This window comes from Staurois parvus, unplaced genomic scaffold (assembly GCF_062004578.1).
Source record: "Staurois parvus isolate SC_StPar_1 unplaced genomic scaffold, SC_StPar_1.0 ptg001145l, whole genome shotgun sequence".
NCBI lineage: Eukaryota > Metazoa > Chordata > Amphibia > Anura > Ranidae > Staurois > Staurois parvus.
This window is the reverse complement of record NW_028318941.1, coordinates 307,568-325,945: the sequence shown is the minus strand read 5'-3', so window position 1 is coordinate 325,945 and position 18,378 is coordinate 307,568. Positions and strand designations below refer to the sequence as shown.

Genomic DNA, 18,378 nt, shown 5'->3' with positions numbered 1-18,378 from the left:
CATTCACTATATCCGCTCTGCCCAGACCCCGCATTCACTATATCCGGACTGCCCGGACCCCGCATTCACTATATCCGGTCTCCCTGGACCCTGCATTCACTATATCCGGTCTCCCTGGACCCAGCATTCACTATATCCAGTCTGCCCGGACCCCGCATTCACTATATCCAGTCTGCCCGGACCCCGCATTCACTATATCCGCTCTGCCCGGACCCAGCATTCACTATATCCAGTCTGCCCGGACCCCGCATTCACTATATCCGCTCTGCCCGGACCCCGCATTCACTATATCCGCTCTGCCCAGACCCCGCATTCACTATATCCGCTCTGCCCAGACCCCGCATTCACTATATCCGCTCTCCCCGGACCCTGCATTCACTATATCCGCTCTGCCCGGACCCCGCATTCACTATATCCGCTCTGCCCGGACCCCGCATTCACTATATCCGCTCTGCCCGGACCCCGCATTCACTATATCCGCTCTGCCCGGACCCCGCATTCACTATATCCGCTCTGCCCGGACCCCGCATTCACTATATCCGCTCTGCCCAGACCCCGCATTCACTATATCCGGACTGCCCGGACCCTGCATTCACTATATCCGGTCTCCCTGGACCCTGCATTCACTATATCCGGTCTCCCTGGACCCTGCATTCACTATATCCGGTCTCCCTGGACCCTGCATTCACTATATCCGCTCTCCCCGGACCCCGCATTCACTATATCCGGTCTTGTGCTAAACCCAGGACCCTGCATTCACTATATCCGCTCTCCCCGGACCCCGCATTCACTATATCCGGTCTGCCCGGACCCCGCATTCACTATATCCGCTCTCCCCGGACCCCGCATTCACTATATCCGCTCTCCCCGGACCCCGCATTCACTATATACGCTCTGGCCGGACCCCGCATTCACTATATACGCTCTGGCCGGACCCCGCATTCACTATATCCGCTCTGGCCGGACCCCGCATTCACTATATCCGCTCTGGCCGGACCCCGCATTCACTATATCCGCTCTGGCCGGACCCCGCATTCACTATATCCGCTCTGCCCGGACCCCGCATTCACTATATCCGCTCTCCCCTGACCCCGCATTCACTATATCCGCTCTGCCCGGACCCCGCATTCACTATATCCGCTCTGCCCGAACCCCGCATTCACTATATCCGCTCTGCCCGAACCCCGCATTCACTATATCCGCTCTGCCCGGACCCCGCATTCACTATATCCGGGCTCCCTGGACCCCGCATTCACTATATCCGCTCTCCCCGGACCCCGCATTCACTATATCCGTTCTCCCCGGACCCCACATTCACTATATCCGCTCTCCCCGGACCCCGCATTCACTATATCCGCTCTCCCCGGACCCCGCATTCACTATATCCGCTCTGCCCGGACCCCGCATTCACTATATCCGCTCTCCCCGGACCCTGCATTCACTATATCCGCTCTCCCCGGACCCCGCATTCACTATATCTGGTCTCCTACAGTACACAGAACATGGAAATGCAATTATTTTAGTAAATATAAACTGCTAAATACCTTTTCTCATCAGCAGTTAGAGCAGTTTTGTGACTTCAGCTGAGCACTGGTTAAAGCTTGTAAGAGGAGTTTTCTTTCTGCTCTAGGATGCAAAACCCCTGACCTCTTTATGGACAGTGCTGACTGGCCCTGTGCTGATCGCATGCACTCTCCCAAGAAAAAAAAAAAAAAAAAACTCTCTAGCGATACACACTAAACTGAGCAGAAGGGCTATGGGGGTTCAGTCTGTCTTATCAGCGTGGACATTTGAACAAGAGGAGGAGGAGCAGAGAAGACAGGATCAAAACAGCCTATTTACACAATGCAGAAGATTAACCCCTTAGGTGTATAACAAATATGCTTTACTGCATTATACAGACTAATTTTACTGTTATGGGTTTAGTAATACTTTAAATACAGCCTTTAATAAGCTCCAATATTAAAATCTGTAAACAAGCAGCATTATTCTTTTTAAAAAAAAATTCTATAAATCAGAACTTAAAAATAAAAGTACTGGCTGTTCAGTGAAGCAAACCAGTAGATGGCTCTATTTCCCCATTAAAAAAAAAAAACAAAAAAAAAAACAACACAGTCAAATATCAGCTGATTTCTCCTAATAACCTGCACTGGGCTGCAATGGACTGTTACTGTTATTCGTATATTAGACTGAACAGAAGGATTCAGCCTGGCAAGGGCTGTTGAATACACACTTCCTGATACTTACATAAGAGGTTTTGGCTTCAGCATCCCAGCAGTCGCAGGCGTAATGTGCCATTTCATTTTCCATGTGTTGCCGGAACCGCAGCTTCTCCGCTGACACACCGACTTTAATGAGGTATAAGTAGATTCTTCCAATGAAGTATCCCAGGACTGAGTTATTGATCACACCCTGGAGACCAGGAAGAAGCAAAAATGTCAGATCTTTACTCATGAAAGTGTTATAAACAAGTCACAAACATTTCTCTATGGTTCCCATGTTCCATCAGGGATTACTAGTTGTCTAGTATTCTCTCTGCCTCCCTAAGGCAGTACACAGATGATGCAATTTTCTTTTCTGCAACCATGGGTTGCAGGAAAGAAAATCATCAAAATTTAGTCAGTGTTGATGGGCGAAATACTCTGGCGGAGCTATTGTGTCCCTCCGGTGGAGGAGGAGTGCAGGGAGCCGTCCTGGCTGGAAGAACACTAACAGTCATTATCGGGGCAGCACAATGGCTAAATGGTTAGCACTTCCGCCTGGCAGTACCCGGGTCGTTGGTTTGAATCACAACCATGGCATCACCTGCCTGGAGTTTGCATGTTCTCCCTGTTCCTGACTGGGTTTCCTCCGGGTACTCCGGTTTCCTCCCACACTCCAAAGACATGCTGGTAGGTGAATTGTCTCCTGTCTAAATTGTCCCTAGTATGTGTATGTATGAATGTGAGTTAGGGACCTTAGATTGTACACCCCTTGAGGGTTAGGGACTGATGTGAATGTACAATATATATGTAAAGAGCTGCGTAAATTGACGGCGCTATATAAGTACCTGAAATAAATAAGTTATTGGTAGAAACTATAGCCGCTGGCAATAACCACATGCTATAAATCTGACTTGCTGGTTGTACCAAAGTCGATCAATGGATTGATCAGCCTCCTCATACATAGATCAAATCTTGGTCAATCCCTGCTGAACCAGCCGAGATTTGAACCATCTATGGCCGGCTTTACAAAGTGTTGGGCCGAGAGGCTGGTCCTATCTCCTGGCTAACTTCAGTGCCATTAACAGGCACTAACTGAACTATCAATAGTAAAGGTGCTGCCAAAATTATAAGAAAGAAGGCTAAAGGCTTTTTGTAAACAATAGTAATGTTTCAGCTGACTACAGAGAATTTGAACTCACAAAAATAGTCAACCATTCTTGACAGGTTCTCTTTAAAGCTAAACTCCAGGGATGAAAAATGTTTGTATATTATCCTTGCAGTGGGCCCCTTCCTCACCACAAGGGTGCCTGCTTAAAGGCTGATGACGAGATAAGCCTACCTTGTTCCTCGCTCCCGCAGGCTTCTTTCTTTTCTTGAGACTGACCCCTGAAGCCTTGTCCTTTCGCTGTCAGGCTGGTCACAGCTCTCCGACATCATCCTGTACAATGCAGGACCAGCAGTCCAACAATGTACGGGAGGACGTCAAGGACCCGCCCTCATTCCAGAGCACTGGACAGCGAAGGTGCGCATCAGCTGCCGGGCAGGTAAGGCAAGTACATCACCTTATTTATCATCCCCTAGGCAAAATTAGCAGTTAACCCTTGCAGTCAGCAGGGGATGACGTTTTTTCATCACCTGGGTTGAACTTTAAGAACACTGGGCTTCACCAGGACTATTCTCTGCTGTGCCCATCACTGTCCCAGCATCATAACTTTTTCCTTCAGCCTCCTCTCATCTCCCATTCACAGGGGCATTACAGTAAATTGCTGAACTTTAACTAGCTTTATATGGCAGATTGGAGTTTTTTTAAAGGCTCAAATGCATAGAGAGAAGTCGAAAGGAAGGGGCAGGTAAGAGAACTCTGGACACAAGACTAGCGGGAAGCAATTTTTTTTTTTACACCTAGTTGGTATTCAGGATGTGCTGGTGTCTGTTAAATTGTAACCTTTAAAGCAATGCCTCAATCACAAACTCGCTGGTGTTTGAAAAGTTAAAGCAGAACTCCGGGGAAAGTAAGAATGCTGACATGCAGAAGAGCTACCCACTCCCTGCAGCGGTTAAATGTTTATGTCTAGGAGTACAAGAAAAGCAGTTTTACTTAAGCCGGCCATAGATGGATCTAATCTCTGCTGGGTCAGCAGGTACCGAGATTCATTTATCTATGGGCAGGATGGTTGTACTGAAGTTGATCCATCGATCGACTGCAGTACATCCAGCCTGTCAGATTTTCTACATGCGATCAATGCCAGCGGCTATAGCTGCCTGCAGCGATCGTTGTGTTGTTAGCAGGGAAGAATTCCCGCAGGCAGAACACAATAGCGCTGTGTGAGATTCTCCCATTAACACTGCCTAGTGTTGATGGGGGAAATCGAGAGTGATTTACTTTCCTGCAACCTGAAAATTGCATCATCTATGGCTTGCTTAACCTGATCATCCTCTCCGACAGGCTCTGTCTTTGTACGCTGGTCCCGGCGCAGCTGCTATTTTCCTAATCTCTGAGGGTTGCAGGTTGCCTAATGTCATGAAGTCCATTTCAGGGTCCATAGCCCTTTACTGGAGGATGTCGAGGACCAGTTCACATTTGGAGTGCAGGGGAGTGCTGGCTGCTGCTGGGGTAGAGGTTTAAGAAAAGAAAACTGCTTTTCTCATTCCCTAGACCTAAATGAGCATTTTAACCTCACTGCAAAGGAGGATTTTTACTTTCTCTAAAGTTGACCCCTAAGTCATCATGAACAGCAATATTTTTAAAGCAGATTTTGTCATTTTGTGTTTATTAAGTCAGCCGCTACAAAAACTGTAGCGACTGACTTTTAATAAACACACACTTACCTGTCCCAGGGTCCAGTGATGTGCTCACCCGTGCCGTCCCTGCTTTCCCTCTTCTGTCCCTGATCCCGGCATCTCAACTGTGGGTACCAGGCTGTGACAGCTCACGGCTTTACAGCCTGGTGCCCACTGCGTATGCACGATCACACTGCGCATCCTGATTGGTCCGGCAGTCTTCTGGGACCTGAGAAGTGTCCAAGAAGACTGCGGGAGGAAGGGAGGAGGAGGGCGAAATGAGCCGGAAGTGGGAGCGGGTACTTGTCAAAACTGGGTATCTGGTCTCCCCCAAAATGGCAGTGGGGGGGGGGCGGCAAACAAGCAGAGCTGCCACTTTTGTGTGGAACTCAGCTTTAAGGTGAATAGTCTCGGGCCTGCTTGAGCAGCTCACTCCCATGCAGGAACGATATCAACAGTGGACAACATCAATTACATCAGCAATACAGCATGATAAAATGATCTGAATTTCATGGAGTCATACATTTATATTATAGAAAGGTTCCAATTGACTTTGCAGAAATCTGTCAGTAAAGTAAAGAAGATTGTTCCTTTAGGAAAATATCAGTGGTCCTTGAAACAAAGAGGACATTGTAAAACATGGCTGCTGTTTGGTCAAGTGACATACCTGCTCCACAGCATCGCCCAGCCTCATCTTATGTGCCGACTCTCCACTGAGCTGTGCTTTGGAGGAATACAACAGGATATTAAAGTCTGCTACAGCCTCAAATTTGGGGTGGATTTTCTCATTGGGGTCGACAAAGTGCTCGATTTCTGCCATAGTGAATTCTCTGCAGGGGAAATAGAACAAGCAATCTCAGTAACAAACAGCCTTCAAGTCCATGCCTTACACTGTGCCATGTACAGTGCCTTGAAAAAGTATTCATACCCCTTGAAATTTTCCACATTTTGTCATGCTACAACCAAAAATGTAAATGGATTTTATATGATAGACCAACACAAAGTGGCACATAATTGTGAAGTGAAAGGAAAATGAGAAATGGTTTTCAATTTTTTTTTACAAATATGCGAAACGTGTGGCGTGCATTTGTATTCAGCCCCTTTACTCTGATACCCCTAACTAAAATCTAGTGGAATCAACTGCCTTCAGAAGTCACCTAATTAGAAATAGAGTCCAGCTGTGTGTAATTTAATCTCAGTATAAATACAGCTGTTCTGTGAAGCCCTCAGAGGTTTGTTAGGGAACAGTGAAAGAACCGCATCATGAAGGCCACGGAACACAACAGACAGGTCGGGGATAAAGTTGTGGAGAAGTTTAAAGCAGTGTTAGGTCATAAAAAAAATATCCCAAGCTTTGAACATCTCACGGAGCACTGTTCAAGCCATCATCTGTGCCGTACACTGGTCGACGTACAGTCAACAGGGTGTGCTTTACTCTGTGCAACGTACAATCGGTGAGCAATGTAATTTGTAATATTTTCCTATGGGTCCAAGCTGGTTGCGGACACTGATTCTCCAAGACAGTATATGTAGGTTGAATGCCGCTGAGCATCATCCAACCCTAAAACACACCTGGTGGTCTAATAAAGGCAAAGGGCAATGTTGAAGCATAGAAGGGGACATATCGAATGTCCAGGTCACATGACAGGCCGTTTCATGGCTTTGATGTTTTGGCAGATGATGAAAAAGCTAAGCTTCCTGAAGTAATTTTAAATGCTCTTTTTTAAACAAACAGGTTTATACTTACCTGCTCAGAATCTCTTCTTCTTGGGTCCGCTATCGGTGCTCCTGGCTTCCCCCTTCGCAGAGAGCCCCCATAGAAAGCCATTTTCTGTGGGGACACTTGTGCAGGCTCGTTCTCAAGTCTCACTGTCTGCGTTCTATTGTCCCAAACAGTAGGGCTTGGGGCCTCCGCTTTGATTGACAGCAGTGGGAGCCTGAGAGACCAGGAAGTGCAGGGACAGAAGAGCTGTAGATGGGCACATCACTGGATGGAATGAGGACTCAGGTAAGTAAAAGGGGGGTGGGGGATACTGAGGCCCAAACATTTTTTTACCTTAATGCAAAGAATGCATTAAGGTAAAAAAATGTTCAGTCTTTATAAACACTTTAAAGCTTTTTTGATAACGTGTAAATTACACGAAAACGCGTCAGAGAGGTGCCCCCCCAACTACTACTACATACCGCATGGCCTGTTAAGGAAGGCTGGCGGTTATCTTGCCAATACTGTAAGTGTGTTTTTGTTTTTTTATTGCCTTATTCATCAAGAAAGTGACTACACTATCATAGCTTCGGCCTGGGGCTCTTTTTATTATGGGAGCCCTGGCCTTTTTGAAGGTTTTCATCACTTCCTGCTGCACTGCTGCTCACTGCTGTCTGAGGATTGGGATGATCCCCCTGGTGGCTGATGTGGATATCTATTGAGGTTTTCCACTGATTTGGGATACATGACATCTAGTGGCGAGATTTAAGATGACGACTACCCTTCCAGTGTCTCACATCCAGAGCACCAGGAGTAGGTCTTAAATACTCCATGCATAATCTCCTTCTGCATCCGGTTAGTGCAATCTACATCCAGTCCTACTACCACAAGAGTCACGATTTCTCTGCTGTATCATTCTTTGACGCATCACAAGAATCACGTCTATCTTGCATGAACTTTATATATATATATATATATATATATATATATATATATATATATATATATATATATATATTCATTTTTCGTTCACTATTTCATATTTATTTTAATCTGGCAAATAGCGCTACATTTTATTGATTATTCTTAGTTCAGAAGTTTTTAGAGGTTCACTTCTCATGTCAGCGGCTAGCCTTTCCTTGTTACTTGACATCTAGTGCTTGTTGTTACTGTTCATGTTACACTCACCTGCTCTATGCAGTGGGCAGAGTGGCCCCAATCCTCCTCTTCTTGGGTTCCCTGCCGGCGATCCTGCTTCCTCTTCTTCATTGTGTGTCCCCATAGCAAGCAGTTTGCTATGGGGACAAACGCTGCATGCTCGCTCCTGACTTGTGCGTCTACGGAGCCGCGCTCCATAGACATACACAGCAGGACTTATTCCCCCCCCCTTCCTCTTCACCGCACTTGATTGACAGCAGCACGATCCAAGGGCTCCTGTGTGAGCAGGGAGGGAAGAGATGCAGCCGTGCACAGCGCAGGATCTATTCTACCCACTCTTCCTCTTTACACAGGGAAGGGAGAGCACAGGGAACTTAAAACAGTTTTTTACCTTCATGAAAGCAATGCATTAAGGTTAAAAAAAGTTTAGGTTTAGTATCACTTTGAGATCCACTATAACAGCAGGTCCACAATCCGGGTTTACACAGAAAGCCAAGCTAGAAAATCAAAAAGTGTCCAATTCCAAAAAAATACATTGAACGGACCCAATGCAAATGTGTTTTGGTACACTATGTTAAAAGAGCAAAGCTCATCTCCATAACATAGGAGGAAGGATTATGAAGTCCAGCAAGGGAGAATCCAGGTAGGGATGAAAACATTGCTTGGAAATTCAGTCCTTCAGAGGCAGTGTTCAGAACACGACAGGAAGTTAATGCAGAAACCACCACAATAATTAAAAAAAAAAAAATTACATATTTTTAATGTACAAAAGCCATAAAAATCCCTCCATAGAAACATTATGTGAATGTTTTTATGAAGTGATTTTATGGATTTTGTACAATAAAAATTGAATTTTTTAATACTTTGTTGTGGTGTTGGCTGCATTAAAGTTCCATGGGAGACAAATTTGTATATGGTACAGTTAAGGGATATGGCAGCCCTTGACTCATGGATGATTCACACATCTCTAATTTCATGATAGAAAGTTAGGAGCTCATTTGATTTCAGGCAGATTAAAGTGGTAGTAAAGCCACTTTGTTACGTTTTACCTACAGGTAAGCTTTATAATAAAGCTTACCTGTAGCTAAAAAAAAAAAATCTCCTAAACGTGCACTGTTTAGGAGATATTCGGGCTCTTCTTACAGCAGCGCATGCGCTCTGAAGGAATGGCGTAACCGCGCTCTTCCTTCAGTTCAGAGCACTGTGCAGTGTCCTGAGACTTCTGTTCGCATGAGCAGGAGGGACGTTATCACAGCTCAGCCAGCCAAATGCCCGGAGCTTGTGAGCCCGGTAGGAAGACCAGGTGAAGATGGAAGCCCCATCAGCGGTGACAGGGTGTCACAGGAGGGCTTTGTTTTAAGGTACGTTTTGCACAATGTGCTACTATTCCAATGCATACTAGTACATTATGCCTTTACCTTGCAGGAGATTTTTTTTTTTTAACGTGGTTTACAACAGATATATTTGAAGAGATAGAACATGGGACATGTGAATGCATCACAAATATGTACCTCCTGCTACCTATTCTGTCTAACCTGTGTAAAAAAAAAAAAAAAAGAAGGTTGTATATAATTACCTATTTTTAGTCTGGTCTAGTCACATGATCCTGCAGCTCCAGCTGCCCAGACAGTGAGCAGTGGCTGCAGGGGAGAGGAAGGAGCAGCACAACAGTTGAGACATGGGGGCCTATGAGAGATATCACGGCTCCCAGAATTCCAACATTGAGTGCTCCCCTCCTCTTCCCTGCAGCCACTGCTCAGTGACAGAGAGAAATCACATCACCGGACCAGAACAGACTAAAAATAGGTAAGTAAGCATATTTTTTTTTTCTTTTACATGCGGCAGGCAGGATAAGTAGCGGAAAGGGGGTGGGAACATTTTTCAGCATAGTTAGTTTTAGGCTGGAATTCCACTTTAAACCCTACGATTACTATCCATCACCTATAAAACACCAAGAAAAATTCCCAGGGTCTAGTATGGGTGTCCAGCCCCAAGCAGTTGAGAAGCTAAGGGGGAGATTTCCTAAAACCTGGTGCAGACAGAATCTGGTGCAGCTGAGCATAGTAACCAATCAACTTCCAGATTAAATTGTCAAAGCTTATTTGAACAAGCTAAAGTTCAAAGCTGATTGGTTATTCTGCACCAGATTTAGTAGTAAACCTCCCCTAGATTGTAAGCTTGAAAGAGCAGGGCCCTCGATCCCCTCATGTTTTGCATTGTATTGTTATTGTTCTGTCACATGTTCTGTCCCCCTTTGTAATGTACAGCGCTGAGCGAACCACTGGCGCTTTATAAATACTGTATAATAATAAAGACGGCCAGAGATGGGAGTGATTTTCTTTCCAGCAACCATGTGTTGCAGGAAAGAAAAATCGCTCCATTCCCCCATCAACACAGTCAGGGTTGATGGGGAAATACCTCCCAAGGAGCCATTGTGTTCTCCTGGCAGGGGAGCTGCCCCCGCTGGGTGAACACAGTGATTACTACTAGCGGCTACAAGAGCCGCTAACAATCACATTTAAAAACAGACAGGCTGGTTGTACCCAAGTTGATCGGTCAACTTGGGTACATTCAGCCTGCCCATACGTGGTTCGAATCTCAGTCGGTCCCTGCTGAATTGGCCGCGATTCGAACGGTCTATGGCCAGTCCCTGCTGAACCGTCTATCTGCTGTGTTTCCCATCAAATAATAAGAGAAACCTTTACTTACCGAACCCTGATGAGTCCTGAACGGGGAGAAATCTCATTTCTAAAAGAGTTCCCAATCTGAGCAGCAGCAAATGGCAGTTTTCCCTGATTAAATTCCAACAGCCGTTTGAAGTTGAGGAAGATTCCTTGTGCAGTTTCCGGTCGGAGATACCTAGAGGTTGGAAAATAGACAAAGTATACTACATTTAAATATGGCAGGCCAACAACAGTGACTTAGGGGACAGTTCAGTTTTCTTGCAGTGCTGGAGAGTGAATTCAATTCTCACTGGGGTCTCATCTCTATGTTTGCTCATTATCTCAGTATTAGCTATGGTATTTTCTTGGAACTGTTCTTTCGTAGCTTTTGATCAAATTATTTTTAGATTTTGTGAACATCTGTAGGACTGTGGTAGGATACCATAGTATGTACTCTGTAAAGCTTTGCACAAAAACATGGTGATCTACAAATACACTGTATAGCCAACATTATGTGGATACCCCTCCAGATGGAGTTCAGGTGTTGTACTATTAATGCTACAGAAAAACAAAAGCATTTCAAACATTTGTGCACTTGTAGTAACAGTTTAGGGAAGAACATTTTCATTTTTTGTACACAGAGCTCCAGTATCTATACTGTCATTTGCAGATGATATAACCTTCACGTAAACCAATTAATTTACACGTATTGGGATTTTTTTCAAGCAAAGACGTGTAGCAGAATACATTTTGGCTCAAATTTATGCCGAAATTTTATTTATTTTTTTTTTTTACTGGACATGTTTAATAGCAAAAAGTCAAAAATATTCTTAAAATTGTCAGTATTTTTTTGTTTATAGCGCAAAAAAGAAAAAAAACACAGAGGCGACCAAATACCACCGAAAGAAAGCTCCATTTGTGGGAAAAAAAGGACAAATTTAATTTGGGTGCAGTCTTGTACGACTGTGCAGTTACAAGTTAAATCAACGCAGCACAGTATCGCAAAAAATGACCTGGTCATGAATCGGGGTAAATCCTCTGGGGGAAAGGGGTTAATGTCTATGCATTTGCAATAGGGTGTCCAACAAGCACATATACAGGTGAAACTCGAAAAATTTGAATATCGTGCAAAAGTTCATTTAATTCATTACATGCAAAGCAAGATAGTTCAAGCCGTGATTTGTCATAATTGTGATGATTATGGCTTACAGCTCATGAAAACCCCAAATCCACAATTCCTGAGCCTTTAAATGGTCTCTCAGTCTGGTTCAGTAGGAATCACAATCATGGGAAAGACTGCTGACCTGACAGTTGTACAGAAAACCATCATTGACACCCTCCATAAGGAGGGAAAGCCTCAAAAGGTAATTGCAAAAGAAGTTGGATGTTCCCAAAGTGCTGTATCAAAGCACATTAATAGAAAGTTATGTGGAAGGGAAAAGTGTGGAAGAAAAAGGTGCACAAACAGCAGGGATGACCGCAGCCTGGAGAGGATTGTCAGGAAAAGGCCATTCAAAAGTGTTGGGGACATTCACAAGCAGTGGACTGAGGCTGGAGTCAGTGCATCAAGAGCCACCACACACAAGACGGATCCTGGACATGGGCTTCAAATGTCGTATTCCTCTTGTCAAGCCGCTCCTGAACAACAAATAACGTCAGAAGCGTCTTACCTGGGCTAAAGAAAAATAGACCTGGTCTGTTGCTCAGTGGTCCAAAGTCCTCTTTTCTGATGAGAGCAAATTTTGCATCTCATTTGGAAACCAAGAACCCCGAGTATTGAGGAAGAATGGAGAGGCACAAGGACCCCGAGTATGGAGAAAGAATGGAGAGGCACACACTGCAAGATGCTTGAAGTCCAGTGTGCAGTTTCCACAGTCTGTGTTGATTTGGGGAGCCATGTCATCTGCTGGTGCTGGTCCACTGTGCTCCATTAAGTCCAGGGTCAACGCAGCCGTCTACCAGGAGATTTTGGAGCACTTCATGCTTCCTTCCGCAGACGAGCTTTATGGGGATGCTGACTTCATTTTCCAGCAGGACTTGGCACCTGCCCACACTGCCAAAAGCACCAAAACCTGGTTCAATGACCGTGGGATTACTGTGCTTGACTGGCCAGCAAACTCACCTGACCTGAACCCCATAGAGAATCTATGGGGCATTGCCAAGAGAAAGATGAGAGACATGAGACCGAACAATGCAGAAGAGCTGAAGGCCGCTATTGAAGCATCCTGGTCTTCCATAACACCTCAGCAGTGCCACAGGCTGATAGCTTCCATGCCACACCGAATTGAGGCAGTAATTGCTGCAAAAAGGGGCCCAAACCAAGTACTGAGTACATATGCATGCTTATACTTTTCAGAGGTCCGATATTGTTCTATGTACAATCCGTGTTTTATTGATTGCATGTAATATTCTCATTTTCTGAGATTGTGGATTTGGGGTTTTCATGAGCTGTAAGCCATAATCATCACAATTATGACAAATCACGACTTGAACTATCTTGCTTTGCATGTAATGAGTCTATCTCATATATTAGTTTCACCTTTTAAGTTGCATTACTGATATAAATGAACTTTTGCACGATATTCTAATTTTTTGAGTTTCACCTGTAGGTGTGATGGTCAGGTGTCTACAAAACATTTAGCTCTAGCTTGTAAAAGTAATAAATTACATGGTTAGTAAAGAGTAGGTTACACACCCTGTCATGTTGCCCCCGGGTCCAATGGATGTCTGGAACATCAGATTGAAAGACACTGGAGGGGTGAGGTCATTTAAGGTAATGGGGGACTTTACGTTGTACTTGACAAAGAGGTCTGCCAGTTCTTGTTGCCCATAATTGTCCATCTATTTACGAAAAATTAAAGACAAAATACAAACAAATCAAAAACTCTGCATTCAAAACAATTTAGTAGGAGATAAAATACAGGCCTGATCATACAGAGGGGTAAGACCTAGTGTTTGGCACAAAATACTCAGCTCTGGCCAATCTGAGCGCTGCAGCCAGCGACTGAACTTGTCAATTGCATCTTCAAATTGAGGGGGCTTTGGAAAATGTTTAAAGAACATGTACTTTAAAAACATGATGGCTAGGCATCTTCTACCTTAACCCAATGTCGAGTAAACCCTATAAGAATACAAAGTATAAGGCCTGCATTCCCAGTGCTTGGAAAAGCCCCTCACCCCCACTGTGGGACAATGGTTTGCCATGGTGACTGACAAACAAGAAATGGAAGCCCTTACAGCGGTCCTTAGGGACAGGATCTTAGATATGAAGAAGAAATGGTTTCACTAGAATGACTTTAAGGTGTTACTAAACCCAGGACCCCGCATTCACTATGCCCGGTCCTCCCCGGACCCCGCATTCACTATGCCCGGTCCTCCCCGGACCCCGCATTCACTATGCCCGGTCCTCCCCGGACCCCGCATTCACTATGCCCGGTCCTCCCCGGACCCCGCATTCACTATGCCCGGTCCTCCCCGGACCCCGCATTCACTATGCCCGGTCCTCCCCGGACCCCGCATTCACTATGCCCGGTCCTCCCCGGACCCCGCATTCACTATACCCGGTCCTCCCCGGACCCCGCATTCACTATACCCGGTCCTCCCCGGACCCCGCATTCACTATACCCGGTCCTCCCCGGACCCCGCATTCGCTATATCCGGTCTCCCCAGACCCCGCATTCACTATATCCGGTCTCCCCAGACCCCGCATTCACTATATCCGGTCTCCCCGGACCCTGCATTCACTATATCCGGTCTCCCACAGTACACACAACATGAAAATGTAAATTATTTTAGTAACTATAAAACTGCTAAATACCGTTTCTCACCAGCAGTACATAGCAGTCTTGTGACTTCAATCAAGCAATGTCCAGCTGAGCACAGGTTAATCATTCAGGAGGAGTTTTCATTTTCCTCTGACTGTCCTATGAGGCTGCATGACCCCTGACCCTCTGTCTGGACAGTGCTGATTGGCCACTCTGCTGATCACATGCACTGTGCCCCCCACAAAAAACAAAACCTCTAGCAATACACAAACGTGCAGAGTGTCTCCTATGGCTCAGTACGATCAGCAGATGGATTGAGGACTGTGGAAGAAGGGGAGGAACAGAGCAGACAGGATCAAACAGCCTTTTTATATAATGAAAAGAATTAACCCCTTAGGTTCCACAGTGAGTATACCAAGAATGCTTTACTGCGTAAACAGACTGATTTTACTATTGTGGGTTTAATAACACCAAGTACTCTTCCAGGTACAGTCAATGGGGAGTAGCATCCCTTTCCTTCAGTGGACAGAAGTCCACCTACCTTAGTACTTTAGAACTGAGGCAAGCAACCCAGTGAGACTGTGACAAATGCTTTTCCCATACACCTGTGTGGATAGCAGAGAACCAATATTCCTTTCCCCCACATACACGCGCCCTCCCCTTTTCCTTACCATTCATTTTACTAGGATCCCGATCCCATTTTCCTTCTCCACCACTCTGGGAACTTCACCAAACGTATGTTCTGTTATTTCTGGATAACAATCGGGCGACATCGCTACGTTTGGATTGCGACCACTCTTATATTTGAAAGCAATGTTTATTTGTGTGTACAGGTTGGCCTGTCGTATCAACAACGGTTTGTATTTTTAGTCAGGTGACTATACTATCTGTACTATAAATAATGTCAACACCATGATCTCTCTGCTGAGAAACACTTGTACAATGACACGTTTCATGTGCAGGTGATGCAACCCTTTCATAAATAAAAAAACCTTAGCAAACAAAAACAACAAAAAAAAACAAAACATGACAGCTGAGCCACCAATCACACGACTTCCACAGAGAACACTGCTCACCTGTGTTAGCACACTCTCCATCTCGGCTTTCTTCTCTGCTGCGCACTTTTTGTCAGACATTAGTTTCTGGAGATGAGCTGCCAAATAAACAACCTTTAGAATGAGGACAGAAAACGACTACAGTCCTGCGAGTAGTATCATTAGCCTTGCAATCAAGTATAAAAATTCTCTATTGGAAATAAGGAATGGGGGGGGGGGGGGTGGACAAGGAAAAAAAAGGGAGAGGGGAAAGGGGAGGGAAAAAAAAAAAAAAAGTGGAGAGAGGAGGGAAAAAAGGGGGAGAGAGAAGGAAAGAAGGGGGAGAGAGAAGGAAAGAAGGGGGAGAGAGAAGGAAAGAAGGGGGAGAGAGAAGGAAAAAAGGGGGAGAGAGAAGGAAAAAAGGGGGAGAGAGAAGGAAAGAAGGGGGAGAGAGAAGGAAAAAAGGGGGAGAGAGAAGGAAAGAAGGGGGAGAGAGAAGGAAAAAATGGGGAAAGAGAAGGAAAAAATGGGGAAAGAGGAGGAAAAAAGGGGGAGAGAGGAGGAAAAAAGGGCACAAGCAATGTGTGGAGAAGACAAAAGCAATGTGTGGAGAAGACAAAAGCAATGTGTGGAGAAGACAAAAGCAATGTGTGGAGAAGACAAAAGCAATGTGTGGAGAAGACAAAAGCAATGTGAGGAGAAGACAAAAGCAATGTGAGGAGAAGACACAAGCAATGTGAGGAGAAGGCACAAGCAATGTGAGGAGAAGGCACAAGCAATGTGAGGAGAAGGCACAAGCAATGTGAGGAGAAGGCACAAGCAATGTGTGGAGAAGACAAAAGCAATGTGTGGAGAAGGCACAAGCAATGTGTGGAGAAGACAGAAGCAATGTGTGGAGAAGGCACAAGCAATGTGTGGAGAAGGCACAAGCAATGTGTGGAGAAGGCACAAGCAATGTGTGGAGAAGGCACAAGCAATGTGTGGAGAAGGCACAAGCAATGTGTGGAGAAGGCACAAGCAATGTGTGGAGAAGGCACAAGCAATGTGTGGAGAAGGCACAAGCAATGTGTGGAGAAGGCACAAGCAATGTGTGGAGAAGGCACAAGCAATGTGTGGAGAAGGCACAAGCAATGTGTGGAGAAGGCACAAGCAATGTGTGGAGAAGGCACAAGCAATGTGTGGAGAAGGCACAAGCAATGTGTGGAGAAGGCACAAGCAATGTGTGGAGAAGGCACAAGCAATGTGTGGAGAAGGCACAAGCAATGTGTGGAGAAGGCACAAGCAATGTGTGGAGAAGACAAAAGCAATGTGTGGAGAAGGCACAAGCAATGTGAGGAGAAGGCACAAGCAATGTGAGGAGAAGGCACAAGCAATGTGTGGAGAAGGCACAAGCAATGTGTGGAGAAGGCACAAGCAATGTGAGGAGAAGGCACAAGCAATGTGTGGAGAAGGCACAAGCAATGTGTGGAGAAGACAGGAGAGTTAAGCCGACCAAATGTGGATCGTATCTCAGCTGGTTCAGCAGAAACCGACCAAGATTCGATCCCTCTATGGGCAGGCTGGTTGTACCTAAGTCAATCAAACGACTTGAATACAACCAGCCTGTTGGATTTTTCGTCATGCGATCACTACCGTTGGCTATAGGTGCTGTCAGTAATCATTCTGTTCTGCCGGCAGGGAATGTTCCTTTCCAGCAGAACACAACAGCGCTGCGAGAGGGATTACCCCATCAACCCTGACTGTTGATGGGGGTAATTGAGCGATATTCTTTCCTTCGGGCCAGTTCACACTATATGTGTTTCAGTTGCTTTTAATTTCTGCATCCAAACGCACAGAAAGTAGATTATATGGTTGTCACTGTCATAGATCACATCAGTGCTTGCAGTTCCAGTGCGTTCCGGATGCAGAAAAGAAAAAAAGAACAGGCTGCATTTTTCCTGCACAGAACTGTACTGGAACGCAGTAAAACGCTTCAAAAATGCACCAAAAAAAAAAAAAAAAAAAAAACTTACTGGAACGCACACGTCTCTACTTAAAATTGAAGAAAAAGTGAGGGGGAAAAAATTAACTGGAACGCATCAGAAATGCACCGGAACACACCAGAAGCGTATCCGGAACACATCTGGACTGCGTTTCTACAGTGTGAACCAGCCCTTATACCTGTGGTGGAAGGAAAGAAAAGCGCAGAATCTATGGGCTGCTTAAGGTGGGTAAAGGACGAGTGCACAAGCAACGAGCAGAGGATTTATTATTAAGGGAGAGGAAGGGGTTGCAGAGGCTGAAGTGTTCCTGAAGGTGCTAGCTGTAGATTATCACCTTTTAGAAGATGGTCGGCCCGGAAGCATTCACCGTTCTTGACATCTTTCACCATAAAATCGGCAAACTTGTCAACGTGCCCAGATGTCCTAAAATGTAAATAGGAGGGTGCCATGTGTAACCAAAATGCAATAAAATAATGAAACGACCTTGTATTTAAAAATCTAGACCATCATATCAGTTGTGCAATTCCATGGATGTCTCATGCACAGTTAAGTGATACAGCGGGTTGCAAGTACAGTCCAATAAAAACACAACTCCCAGAACAGCCATTCTCCACTAGGGCTCCTCCATAAGTTGCTAGAGGTCCCCAAAAGCAGTAGTAAACCCCAAAACAAAAACATGACTACAGTATATTGCACCTTGCTACTTTTTGATGTGTTGGCTACATTAGTTTTTTTTTTTAAGCTTTTTTTTCCCTTTATTTTCACCTGGTGATCTGGCCAGTAAGTCCGCTATCTTTCAACTTCCTTTACAGACCAAGCAAAAGTGGCGGTTAGAGGGTCGACAAAAAATATTTTACTGACGGGGTGCTTACAATGGTCAGCTTTAATTCATTTATGTAAAAACCTTTATCCCAAAAGGAAAAGACTGTTGTAACTGCTCAAAAAGTGTGAGCTAGAGCTTTAATTTGCTAGTCTGGCCCATGTAACGGTTGATTCACTCCAGATTCGGTGGGACTGCGGTCGGTGTCTATTTCAGCGCAGTCCCACCTCATGACAAGGCAAAATGTCAGACGCACGTCTCCTGTGTGCC

The 18,378-nt window shown here is 45.2% G+C and overlaps 1 protein-coding gene across 1 annotated transcript in view; it reads right to left on the bottom strand.

The window, feature by feature from the left end:
- Window positions 1–18,378, bottom strand: part of GARS1 (glycyl-tRNA synthetase 1) — a 91,689-nt gene that overhangs the window by 35,875 nt on the left and 37,436 nt on the right. Inside the window, exons 5-10 of the mRNA XM_089659262.1 lie at window positions 17,623–17,711; window positions 15,349–15,425; window positions 13,204–13,349; window positions 10,555–10,704; window positions 5,653–5,815; window positions 2,248–2,412 (exon numbers count right to left, since the gene is read on the bottom strand). Coding sequence (XP_089515388.1) covers window positions 2,248–2,412; window positions 5,653–5,815; window positions 10,555–10,704; window positions 13,204–13,349; window positions 15,349–15,425; window positions 17,623–17,711 — 790 coding nt within the window. The remainder of the gene's footprint in view (window positions 1–2,247; window positions 2,413–5,652; window positions 5,816–10,554; window positions 10,705–13,203; window positions 13,350–15,348; window positions 15,426–17,622; window positions 17,712–18,378) is intronic.